We start from the raw sequence: 14001 nt of genomic DNA, 5'->3' as shown, positions 1-14001 counted from the left end.
AATACCTTCTATCTTGCTTTTTACCATAGTTTCTTAGAAAGTATTAAATAAGTTTATCAATCTTGTTTCACATAGCTTCAAAACATTTTATTTTTAGAGTAAGCAATATTTTTGTTTATCTTCATTTAATTAAACAAATATCGAAGCTTAAACAATTAACAAGAGTAATCCACATTTGGCTTTTATAAGGAAAATTCAGTGCTTGCAATAATTATTTTCATAGACTATATTGAAATAAAGTTTAAAAAGCTGAAACTGTGAATAGACCAGGATCAAAGCCTTTGAATTTTAAAATTAGAAATATACGATGTGTGCTTCATTTCCATGGTAACATTAATTTATTCAGGATTCTACTATATTTTACTGAAATATGAGCCGTGCCATGAGAAAACCAACATAGTGGGTTTGCGACCAGCATGGATCCAGACCAGCCTGCGCATCCACGCAGTCTGGTCAGGCTCCATGCTGTTCGCTTTTAAAGCCTACTGCAATAAGAGAAACTGTTAATTATGAACTCCTTTAGAATATTTATATAAATGGAAATACAATCTAAAAACACAATTTAAACCAAAGCAAGTGGTTGCAAAGACTTTAAAAAGATGTAAATTCCAGAAATACTTTTAAAATATCTAAGTAACTTTTGCTAAAATAAAAATACTAAATATTAATGTATTTTAATTCAATTGCACAATTACAGTTTTAATGATTTTTGTTAAGATTTCTTTTTTATTCAAATATATTGTTTTACCATTTCAAACAATATATTTGAATAAAAAAGAAACTTACAAAAAAGAAAATAAAATCACCTTAAAAGTTTAACAATCACTGATAAACACATGTTTGACAAACAAATTTCAAACAACATTAACCAAAATCACTCAATTACTGAGCAAACAATTCAATTATCACCTTGCCAATCAACAAGCTCCTTTTAATCTTACAGAGATCAAAACAAGGATTTCCATTAATCACTCAATAACTAATCAATTAAACTGATTGACTCATCTGTCAATCAAAAATCAGAATTCACACTGTCATGAACCATATGGGGTTTGGGCTTGCATGTGAGCTTGGAACCCAGCTTGTCATATATCACTACACAATATGCCAGTTCAACTACTGGCTTTATATACCAAGCAAATTTCCCAACTGGTATCATTAAAAAAGCTTTTCACCTTAACTTTTCTACTAAGAATTTATAAAAAAAAAACTATTTTAGAATCTTGACTTCTATAGGCAGCATTATCACTAAGATGTAAAAGAAACTACTCTAGTTGTAACAGTTATCATTATGTTTTTTTTTTCAATAATATAACATAAATCCAAACAATGTAAAAAAGTTTAATTTCAATTTAAAATTTATCAAAAATAACGTTTTCAAATAACAAAATTATAAAAATGTGATGAAAGCATTTCTACATTTATATGCTAATGAGGCATGTGTGCCTATTTCTTTGGACCAGGAGCAAGAAGCAACTTGGATACAGACCGAAATTAGTGGAAGATGCTGCCTATTTCTTGGTACATGCTTAGTGCTTGTGTTTATATGCTACTAGCACTAGCCTGTGCTTGGGACAAGGAGCAAATAACAACTTGGATACAGACCGAAATTAGTGGAACATGCTGCCTATTTCTTGGTACATGCTTAGTGCTTGTGTTTATATGCTACTAGCACTAGCCTGTGCTTGGGACAAGGAGCAAATAACAACTTGGATACAGACAGAAGTAAGTGGAAGATGCTGCCTATTTCTTGGTACATGCTTAGTGCTTGTGTATATATGCTACTAGCACTAGCCTGTGCTTGGAACAAGGAGCACATAACAACTTGGATACAGACCGAAATTAGTGGAACATGCTGCTTATTTCTTGGTAAACCTTAAGTGCTTGTGTTTATATGCTACTAGCACTAGCCTGTGCTAGGGACAAGGAGCAAATAACAACTTGGATACAGACAGAAGTAAGTGCAAGATGCTGCCTATTTCTTGGTACATGCTTAGTGTTCCTGTTTATATGCTACTTGCACTAGCCTGTGCTTGGGACGAGGAGCAAATAACAACTTGGATACAGACCGAAGTAAGTGGAAGATGCTGCCTATTTCTTGGTACATGCTTAGTGCTTGTGTTTATATGCTACTAGCACTAGCCTGTGCTTCGGACAAGGAGCAAATAACAACTTTAACAGACTGAAATTAGTGGAACATGCTGCCTATTTCTTGGTACATCCTAAGTGCTTGTGCTACTAGCACTAGCCTGTGCTTGGGACAAGGAGCAAATAACAACTTGGATACAGACCGAAATTAGTGGAATATGCTGCCTATTTCTTGGTACATCCTAAGTGCTTGTGTTTATATGCTACTAGCACTAGCCTGTGCTTCGGACAAGGAGCAAATAACAAGTTGGATACAGACTGAAATTAGTGGAACATGCTGCCTATTTCTTGGTACATCCTTAGTGCTTGTGTTTATATGCTACTAGCACTAGCCTGTGCTTGGGACAAGGAGCTAATAACAACTTGGATATAGACCGAAATTAGTGGAAGATGCTTCCTATTTCTTGGTACATGCTTAGTGCTTGTGTTTATATGCTACTAGCACTAGCCTGTGCTTGGGACAAGGAGCAAATAACAACTTGGATACAGACAGAAGTAAGTGCAAGATGCTGCCTATTTCTTGGCACATGCTTAGTGCTTGTGTTTATATGCTACTAGCACTAGCCTGTGCTTGGGACAAGGAGCAAATAACAACTTGGATACAGACCGAAGTAAGTTGAAGATGCTACCTATTTTTTGGCACATCCTTAGTGCTTGTGTTTATATGCTACTAGCACTAGCCTGTGCTTCGGACAAGGAGCAAATAACAACTTGGATACAGACCGAAATTAGTGGAAGATGCTACCTATTTCTTGGTACATCCTTAGTGCTTGTGTTTATATGCTACTAGCACTAGCCTGTGCTTGGGACAAGGAGCAAATAACAACTTGGATACAGACCGAAATTAGTGGAATATGCTGCCTATTTCTTGGTACATGCTTAGTGCTTGTGTTTATATGCTACTAGCACTAGCCTGTGCTTGGGACAAGGAGCAAATAACAACTTGGATACAGACCAAAATTAGTGGAACATGCTGCCTATTTCTTGGTACATCCTAAGTGCTTGTGTTTATATGCTACTAGCACTAGCCTGTGCTTGGGACAAGGAGCAAATAACAAGTTGGATACAGACCGAAATTAGTGGAACATGCTGCCTATTTCTTGGTACATCCTAAGTGCTTGTGTTTATATGCTACCAGCACTAGCCTGTGCTTGGGACAAGGAGCATATAACAAGTTGGATACAGACCGAAATTAGTGGAACATGCTGCCTATTTCCTGGTACATCCTTAGTGCTTGTGTTTATATGCTACTAGCACTAGCCTGTGCTTGGGACAAGGAGCAAATAACAACTTGGATACAGACTGAAGTAAGTTGAAGATGCTGCCTATTTCTTGGTACATGCTTAGTGCTTGTGTTTATATGCTACTAGCACTAGCCTGTGCTTGGGACAAGGAGCAAATAACAACTTGGATACAGACCGAAGTAAGTGGAAGATGCTACCTATTTCTTGGCACATGCTTAGTGCTTGTGTTTATATGCTACTAGCACTAGCCTGTGCTTGGGACAAGGAGCTAATAACAACTTGGATACAGACCGAAGTAGGTTGAAGATGCTGCCTATTTGTTGGTACATGCTTAGTGCTTGTGTTTATATGCTACTAGCACTAGCCTGTGCTTGGGACAAGGAGCTAATAACAACTTGGATACAGACCGAAATTAGTGGAATATGCTGCCTATTCTTGGTACATCCTAAGTGCTTGTGTTTATATGCTACTAGCACTAGCTGTGCTGGGACAAGGAGAATAACAACTTGATACAGACGAAGTAGTGAAAGATGTGCCTATTTCTTGGTACATCTTAGCTTGGTTTTATGCTACTGCACACCGTGCTTGACAAGACTAATAAAACTTGGATCAGACCGACATTATGAACATCTCCTATTCTAAGTACTCTTAGTGCTTGTTTATATGCTACTAGCATAGCCTGTGTTGGAAGGAGAATAAAACTAATACAGACCCAAATAATTGAAGATGCTTCCTATTTCTTGGTACATCTTGCTTGTGTTTATTGTACCGATAGCCTGTGCTTGGGAAGACATAACACTGGATACAGACCAAAAATTGGGAAATGCTGCCAATTTCTTGGACATGCTTTATGGTGTTTATATGCTACTAGCACTAGCCTGTGTTGGGACAAGAGCAATAACTTGGATACAGACCGAAATAAGTGGAAATCTGCCTATTTTTGGTAATCTTAGTGCTTGTGTTTATATGCTACTAGCACTAGCTGTGCTTGGGACAAGGAGCAAATAACACTTGGAACAGACCAATAGTGAAAGATGCTCCTATTTCTTGGTAATGCTAGTGCTTGTTTTATAGCTACTGCACTAGCCTGTGCTTGGGACAAGGAGCAAATAACAATTGGATACAGACGAAGTAAGTGAAGATGCTGCCTATTTCTTGGTACTGCTTAGTGCTTGTGTTTATATGCTACTAGCACTAGCCTGTGCTTGGGACAAGACAAATAACAACTTGGATACAGACCGAAATTAGTGGAAATGCTCCTATTTCTTGGTACATGCTTAGTGCTTGTGTTTATATCTACTAGCACTAGCCTGTGCTTGGGCAAGGAGCAAATAACAACTTGGATACAACAGAAGTTGTGGAACATGCGCCTATTCTTGGTACTCTTGTGCTTGTGTTTATTGTTACTACACTAGCCTGTGCTTGTCAGGAGAAATAACAAGGATACAGACAAGGTGAATGTCTATTTCTGGTACATCTTATGCTTGTTTTAATGCTACTAGCCACTAGCCTGTGCTTGGGACAAGAGCAAATAACAACTTGGATACAGACCAAAGAAGTGAAGATGCTGCTTATTTCTTGGTACACTAGTGTTTGTTTATATGCTACTTACACTAGACATGTGCTTCGGACCAGGAGCAAATAACAACTTGATACAGGACGAAGTAAGTTGTCAACATGCTGCTATTTCAATGGTACAATGCTTAGTGTTGTGTTTATATGTACTTTACACTAAGCCTGTGCTTAGGACAAGGAGCAATAACAACTAGTATACAGACCAATAAGTGCGACATTACCATTTCTTGGTACATCTCATAGTGATTAGTTTATATGCTACTAGCACAGCCTGTGTTGGGACAAGGACATCACTAAAAAATTGGATTTTCAGACGAAGTAAGTGGAAATGCTGCCTATTTCTTGGTACAGCTTAGTGCTTTGTTATATGTACTACACTGCCTGTGCCTTAGAACAAGGAGAAATAACAACTTGATTACAGACGAAGTAAGGCAAATTGCTGGCCTATTTTTGGACAATGCCTAACGCTTTAGTTTATATGCTTACAGCACTAGCTGTGCTATGGACAAGGAGCAAATAACAAACTTGTAGACCGAAATTAGTGTAATCATGCAGCCTATTTCTGTACATCCTTAGTGCTTGTGTTATATGCTACTAGCACTAGCCTGTGCCTTGGGACAAGGAGCAAATAATCTATGAGATTTTCAGACCGAAAGTTAAGTGAAGAAGCTGCTCTATTTTTGGTACATGCTTAGCTTGTGTTTATATGCACTAGCACTAGCCTGTGCTTGGGACAAGGAGCAAATAACAACTTGGATAAACCAGCATAGAGTGAAGATGCTGCCTATTTCTTGGTACATCTAAGTGTTTGTGTTTATTGCTACTAGCACTAGCCTGTGCTTGGGACAAGGAGCAAATAACAACTTGGATACAGACTGAAGTAAGTTGAAGATGCTGCCTATTTCTTGGTACATCATAAGTGTTTGTGTTTATATGCTACTAGCACTAGCCTGTGCTTGGGACAAGGAGCAAATAACAACTTGGATACAGACCGAAATTAGTGGAACATGCTGCCTATTTCTTGGTACATGCTTAGTGCTTGTGTTTATATGCTACTAGCACTAGCCTGTGCTTGGGACAAGGAGCAAATAACAACTTGGATACAGACCGAAGTAAGTGGAACATGCTGCCTATTTCTTGGTACATGCTTAGTGCTTGTGTTTATATGCTACTAGCACTAGCCTGTGCTTGGGACAAGGGGCAAATAACAACTTGGATACAGACCAAAGTAGTGGAACATGCTGCCTATTTCTTGGTACATCTAAGTGCTTGTGTTTATATACTACTAGCACTAGCCTGTGCTTGGGACAAGGAGCAAATAACAACTTTGATACATACAGAAGTTAGTGGAACATGCTGCCTATTTCTTGTTACATTCTTAGTGCTTGTGTTTATATGTTACTATCACTAGCCTGTGCTTGGGACAAAGGGGAAATAACAAGTTGGATACAGACCAATTAGTGAACTGTCCTATTCTTGGGACATACTTATGCTTGTTTTTATATGCTACTAGCCTGCTGTGCTTGGGACAAGGAGCAAATAACAACTTGGATATAGACCAAAGAAAAAGAATGCTGCTGCTTATTTCATGGCAAGTGATTGAATATATTGCATTGAAAAGAGAAATACGAGGGTTGTCCCAGAAAATCGCGAACTTTTCTTATCATTTCAAAAATAAGCAATGCATCTAATAATTATTTCAACTGATGATATTTCAATGTATACACGACATGACTATAGAGTTTAAAATAAAATTTCTCTCATATTATTTGAGTATTCTTTAAATAATGGATGGCAGTCAGTGCTAGTGGGCACATGCTCAGTTTTCCTCCTACAATAAGAAGCGACTTCCATTTAAACGCATGTAACTAACCCGATATACATCTCATAGGATTAAAATTTATATCGCCACTAATGGCAACGTGTGGTGCGTAATTATGTTTCGTTTTTGACATCACTTGCTTTAAAATGGTGATGTAACTTTTAAAGTAAGGTCGCAAGCAGTTTCAGAAATTCTGACGTCAAATAAATTTGCGGCGCAGAAAGCATTTATAAAATATTGTGAATGTCGCGGTATGACTCCTTCACAAACAAAACGGGAAGTGAAAAATTCTGGAGGTCAGGCAAATGTTAGCAGGACACTTGTCTTTACGTGGCACAAACCAAACGTTTTAAGGAAGGTTGGGCGAGTGATTCAAAGACAGGGTGACATAATACTTTTAATACTTTCTGTGCCGCGAACTTATCTGATATCGTAATTTCTGGAAGTGCGCACGACCGTTACTTTCAAAATTACATCACTGTCTTAAGTGATGTCAAAGACTTGAAATGCAAAATATTTATGCGCCACGCGTTGCCATTAATTAAGATCTAAATTTTAATTCTGTGAGATGTATATCAGGAAAGTTACATGAAATTAAAAAGAAGCTGCTTATTTTTGTATGAGGAAAAGTAAGCGGGCGCCGACTAGCACTGACTGCCGTCTATTTTTTAAAAAAATACACGAATAATATGACAGATTTTTAATTTTAAACTCTATAGTCCTGTCGAGTATACATTAAAATAATGCGTTGCTTATTTTCGAAATAATAAAAAAAGTTCGTGATTTTCTGGGACAACCCTCGTATACTGGAAAGCTTCTTGGTAAAAATGATGAGTTTTCTACATGTAATTGCAAGAGAAAAAATTAGTAAAACTAGAATGTGTCTGTAGGACACAGGGTGTGCCCCCCATTTGTACATTTGTCACAAATAAGGTGCAATAATACAAATGTTTGCAGTATTAATGGGGTTTAGCCTAAACATACATTTTATGAAAAGGATTCATTATTCTACACCATATATTTTTGAGCTATGAGCATCCCAAACAAAAAATCAACTATTTTGGCTATTTCAAGGGGCATAACTCTGTAATAAGCACAAAGATTCTCAAGAAGAATGCCAAGTGAGAAAGGTCAAATCATGATAAAGACAAGGTTTCATGAATTTACATTAACTGTTTGAGCTAGGCACATAATTAGGTGAAAATGTGCATTTTTTTGCTATTTCAGGGGCCATAACTTTAAAAATAGGGGGTGGAGCCGGCCACAATAGTGAAGGTGTGCAAGTTTATATCATGATAAAGACTTATGCAAGTTTTCAACCATTTATATTAAATACTTTTTGAGCTAGGTGCATCAAAAGGTGAAAATGTGTATTTTTGACTATTTCAGGGGCCATAACTCTGAAAATAGGGGGCAGAGCCAGACAAAAAATAGGAGGTGCGCAGGTTCATATCATGACAGACTCAAACAAGGTTTAATCAATTTATATAAAATACTTTTTGAGCTAGGTACATCACAATGTGAAAATGTGCATTTTTGATTATTTCAGGTGCCATAACTCTAAAAACAGGGGTGGAGCCAGACAAAAAATAGGAGGTGCACAAGTTCATATCATGGCAAAGACTCATACAAGATTTAATCAATTTATATGAAATACTTTTTGAGCTAGGCACGTCACAAGGTGAAAATGTGCATTTTTGACTATTTCAGGGGCCATAACTCTAAAAATAGGAGGGCGGAGCCAGACGAAAAATAGGAGTTGCGCAAGTTCATATCATGAAAAAGACTCATGCAAGGTTTTATCAATTTATATCAAATACTTTTTGAGCTAGGCGCGTCAGGAACTTCAGACGGACGGACAAGACCAAATCTATGCCCCCACCACTCATGGGGGGCACAAAAAAGGTATCTTGTATTTATGGTAAAACTTACACTGCTACATCTGTGATGAACTTTTCCACTTCTTGCAGCACAAGTTTTGTAAGGAAACCTGGTTTATCAGCACAAGCTGGACTCAATGACAGTGGCGGAATGTGCTCAAGAGCATTTCTGAAATAGCAAGACATTACCATGACAACCAAGAGCTTACTCAGAAGTCGAATTAATTAAGTACAGGTAAAAGTCCTTGCTAGAGGTAACAATACCGATTTTAACTTGTGTATTGTTATACTACAATGCTACAGCTGGAACTGAAATAACCATTAAAAATCTAAGAAATCGGTTTTTTCAGAACAAGTAAACCAGTTCTTACTTTGAGTGTTCAATTATGTTTTTCTGTAGCACAGGGGCCAGTGGTATAGAAGCTGTCACAGTAGATGCCAAAACCTGTAGAAACCAGACTGCTGCTGAATCTGAAACACTGATGCCCGGCTCCTTCACTACCCTGGAAATACAGTAACATTGATAAATTCAGTGTAAGCAAGAACATTGAGGAACAGCTATTGCATCTGACATGCTAATGCCCGGCTCCTTCACTACCCGGGAATACAGTAACATTGGTAAATTCAGTGTAAGCAAGAACATTGAGGAACCAGCTGTTGAAACTGACATGCTAATGCCTGGCTCCTTCACTACCCTGGAAATACAGTAACAATGTTAAATTCAGTGTAAGCAAGAACACTGAGGAACGAGCTGTTGAATCTGAAATGCTAATGCCCGGCTCCTTCACTACCCTGGAAATACAGTTACATTGGTAAATTCAGTGTAAGCAAGAACATTGAGGAACCAGCTGTTGAATCTGATATGCTGATGCCCGGCTCCTTCACTACCCTGGAAATACAGTAACATTGGTAAATTCAGTGTAAGCAAGAACATTGAGGAACCAGTTGTTGAATCTGAAATGCTGATGCCCGGCTCCTTCACTACCCTGGAAATACAGTTACATTGGTAAATTCAGTGTAAGCAAGAACACTGAGGAACCAGCTGTTGAATCTGACATGCTGATGCCCAGCTCCTTCACTACCCTGGAAATACAGTAACATTGGTAAATTCAGTGTAAGCAAGAACATTGAGGAACCAGTTGTTGAATCTGACATGCTGATGCCCAGCTCCTTCACTACCCTGGAAATACAGTTACATTGGTAAATTCAGTGTAAGCAAGAACATTGAGGAAGCAGCTGTTGAATCTGACATGCTGATGCCCAGCTCCTTCACTACCCTGGAAATACAGTAACATTGGTAAATTCAGTGTAAGCAAGAACATTGAGGAACCAGCTGTTGAATCTGACATGCTGATGCCCAGCTCCTTCACTACCCTGGAAATACAGTAACATTGGTAAATTCAGTGTAAGCAAGAACATTGAGGAACCAGTTGTTGAATCTGAAATGCTAATGCCCGGCTCCTTCACTACCCTGGAAATACAGTAACATTGGTAAATTCAGTGTAAGCAAGAACATTGAGGAAGCAGCTGTTGAATCTGACATGCTGATGCCTGGCTCCTTCACTACAGTAACTATGGTAATACAGTAGAGGTACGCGGTGTTACCGGTATACCGGTTACCGTGGTACCATCTTCCTATGGTACGATACCGCGGTACCATCAGGGAATACCGGTATTTTATCAACAGTATCCCTGTTTCTGTTTATTTTTAATTTGCACTGTCTATGTAGCCTACCGTAACAGCAAATTACACTACGCATGATTTTCCAATTTATATCTCTGGAATTCCCATGATACTATTATTAGTTTCCAAAAATAACCACCCAATGGTACAACTGAACATGCATGATCCCCAATCAAAACCTTCGAAAACCTCCGGGATATTCCATATAGATGGATAAAGTCATGGGCGCACTTGCTTTAACTTTGAGTCTGGTAAATTCGGCGAGTCCCAACTTCTTGTTCAAATGATGATAGTTTAAAATTTCCCGGTTTGTTTTTGCATGTATTTAAAAAGAAATATATAGTATGGAAAAAGTGGTCGAAATTTATTTTTATTTTTTTTGAAAATGATTTGATGAAGCCTTCATACTATTTGTAAATGTTACTGGTTTATCAAACAGGTGCACCAATCGAATTTTAAACAAGTGTGACCTAAACATGTGACCCAGTGCTTCCCTGGAGACAATATGGCATCTTCCTACAAATACACGCTGGTAAAAAATACTAAGGGTCATTAATCTAACTAGTCATTATTCAAGTTATTATTCCAGTGTATTATTTCTTTAATTCTAGTCAAGTAACTAGTCTTCGTTGTTGCTCATAATAAGTTCAGTCTTTCTGCGAGTTTTTCAATATTTTTATAACCACTACCACAGCTGTAAGTCTTACGGTAAAAATGGTGGTATATAGGAAAAAAACATGGTATACCGCGGTATTTTTTTTTCAAGGCAGTACCCAGGCCTATAATACAGTAACATTGGTAAATTCAGAGCAAGCAAGAAAGAACATTGAGGAACCAGACTACTGTTGGATCTGACACATGCTGATGCCTGGCTCCTTCACTACCCTGCCATGATTTAGTGCTTCTCTATTTCATTTACATGTTTACATACAAGGTCATATTAAAATCAAAATAATACAGCAGAACCATGCTTTAATATATCTCAGCGATACGAATTATTTGAGCCGTGCCATGGGAAAACCAACATAGTGGCTTTGTGACCAGCATGGATCCAGACCAGCCTGCGCATCCGCGCAGGCTGGTCAGAATCCATGCTGTTCGCTAACAGTTTCTCTAATTGCAATAGGCTTTGAAAGCGAACAGCATGGATCCTGACCAGACTGCGCGGATGCGCAGGCTGGTCTGGATCCATGCTGGTCGCAAAGCCTCTATGTTGGTTTTCTCATGGCACGGCTCATTTATTCTCCTGATTGAATGCGCTAATTTAACAGGTCTGTCTAAAGTTCCGACTTTACTGATGAAAATGGTTCAGAGAGATTTTGACAAGAGTTGCTCCCCCTTTATACTGAAAAAGACCTACTTACTTATATCCAACAGCTTTCACTCCATGTATTCTTGTATCACAGCCATCATTTCTACATCTCTTTATGTTAATCTGAACCACTGCAAATAAACAGCAATGCAGTTTAATGAGATATAGTTCTAAACACTTGGTATTGTACTGTTAATTCTAATATTGGGTATCATACTGTTAGTTCTAATACTGGATATTATACTAATATGTCAGTGGCTAATCATGTCAAACCGTACCATTATAAGCCTGACACAGGAAACAAATCAGAGGCCTCTGTACTGCAAATCAGAAGTACCATACCAAACTGTTGAGTTTAAAATCACACAAATACAATTAGTGGTCATGTAAAACTTTCAAGCTACTAACAGTTGCGGAAGACCCCAGTTACCCCTCTGGTACTATTGCAGGCACGGGTGAGCACCAGGGTAGAATCACCAACCTTCCATTTGCCAGCCAGATGACTTCCTCAAACAATAAAATTCTACCCTCTAGGCAAAGGTTCACTAAGCAGGCTATATCGTTATGGTAAACCTGAGTTTTTAAGGATGTAGGAACAAATTTTTTCTAACGTCAAGAATTTTTTCATACTCCATGAGCTTGATGAACATTAGTTTCCAAGACAAACAAGAGAAGAAAAAACATAGGTCACCGAACTCGTTTTAATTTTATAGGGCATTTTCTTCACCCACTGTTCAAGCATTTCTGAAATTCTGTGAAAGTTTCAAAATGGTGGTACTTTATAAAACATATAATATCCCACTTAATGTTATTGGGATTTCAGGTTTTTCAGGTCAGTATGAATGCAAGGTGATGATAGTATTATATAAGCATTATTGGCACTAACAAATCTCTTTCATTTTTACATGTTGACATAATTACCCCACCCACTTTATTTTCAACGGAAAAATATTGAAAGAATTTAGATCTAAAAAAAATTCTGTTAAGATTTTCAAAACATTTTTCAGCTTTTAATGACACACTTAAATGCTTCAAAATGGAATGAAAAAAAGTTGGGGTCACCATGCATCAAAGGGATTTATTAAGAAAAAAACTGTTAAAAACTGGTGAATTTTGGTATTTTTGTTCTTTTTGTTTTAATTTATATTTTCTAGATAATATAAAACTTTTATTTCAATTATAGCTTAACATTATATGAATCAGTCAGAAAAATATCAGAACCAAACCTGATCTACTTTAATAGATATTTGAAATTACCTACCACTACCCCATTGTAAATCTCACGTCAATTTTAGGCAAATATCAGCCAAAAACAAGGGTGAAAATTTTTTTTCACAAAAAGTAGAATTTATTTGATTAAATGGTATATTATTAGCCATATTTTAACTATTTAGCATTAATTTTTGGCAAAACTTTTGTTAGAAAGCAATATTCGAAGAAACATTTTTCAAAATGGCGGATATCCTGAAAAAACGCTTGTACATCCTTAAACAAGTATATCTTCTGTAGGCATCTATAGGAAATTCATGTTAAAAGGACAGTTCACATTCATGAGTTGATTTGATTGCAATGAAAACCCAGATGAACTTCCGACTACTGCTTACTTGGATAGTGGCATTTGGCATTCTTCAGTAAAATAACGTCGCCTGTAACACTGCTCGAGATCCTGATGTCCTTAATCTCTCTCAGATTGTGAGCGCTCCTACCCGCTGTTATAGTCACGTGCTCAGGCATATAGCTCGAGTCAGCTGATGCGACATTGATTGACAGATTTTTTATCACAACATTGTTCCTCAGATGTAATCTTATAGAATAGAAACAGAAAGTACTTGAGTAAATTGCTTAAAGGAAAATATAGTAATACAAGTGTACAGCATTTAACCCTTATCATTGCTGTACACGATTTATTCTGTCATTGTGACCAGTGTAGATCATGCTCAGCCTGTACATCTGTGCAGTCTGATCATGATCTGCACTGTTTCTTTTTGGTAAGCACCCCTTTAAACAATTAATGGTACTGTCCAAACTAAAAGATGGACAAGTTCACTGTAGAAATTTAGCAGGGTAAGGGTTAAACAGAGACCACCTGGATTTGAAACTACATATCTCTCACTTGCTGATCATGAAATCACAAAGAATATTTCAAGTCCTGTCAATAGTCATTTTAAATGAATATATATTTCCATGCAGTCAATTTCAACATACTGCAAATTTTGTTGTGTTGACCAGTCCAAATATTATGCATTTATGTCTTGATATGTCAAAGTAAATATAATGTTGCAGTAGGAGTTGATAAAACCTACAAAAAAGTAATTCAACTTGCTGCATATTCTCTA

The 14001-nt window shown here is 37.4% G+C and overlaps 1 protein-coding gene across 1 annotated transcript in view; it reads right to left on the bottom strand.

Annotated features, from left to right (window-relative positions):
- The window catches only part of LOC123562125 (zinc finger ZZ-type and EF-hand domain-containing protein 1-like), a 93767-nt gene that overhangs the window by 70477 nt on the left and 9289 nt on the right, over positions 1 to 14001 (bottom strand). The window contains 4 exon segments of the mRNA XM_053535432.1: positions 8722 to 8838; positions 9041 to 9172; positions 11718 to 11796; positions 13270 to 13469. Coding sequence (XP_053391407.1) covers positions 8722 to 8838; positions 9041 to 9172; positions 11718 to 11796; positions 13270 to 13469 — 528 coding nt within the window.

Source organism: Mercenaria mercenaria, chromosome 2 (genome assembly GCF_021730395.1).
Source record: "Mercenaria mercenaria strain notata chromosome 2, MADL_Memer_1, whole genome shotgun sequence".
Taxonomy (NCBI): domain Eukaryota; kingdom Metazoa; phylum Mollusca; class Bivalvia; order Venerida; family Veneridae; genus Mercenaria; species Mercenaria mercenaria.
Note: the sequence above shows the minus strand (reverse complement) of the source record. Positions and strands in the feature narration are given on the sequence as shown.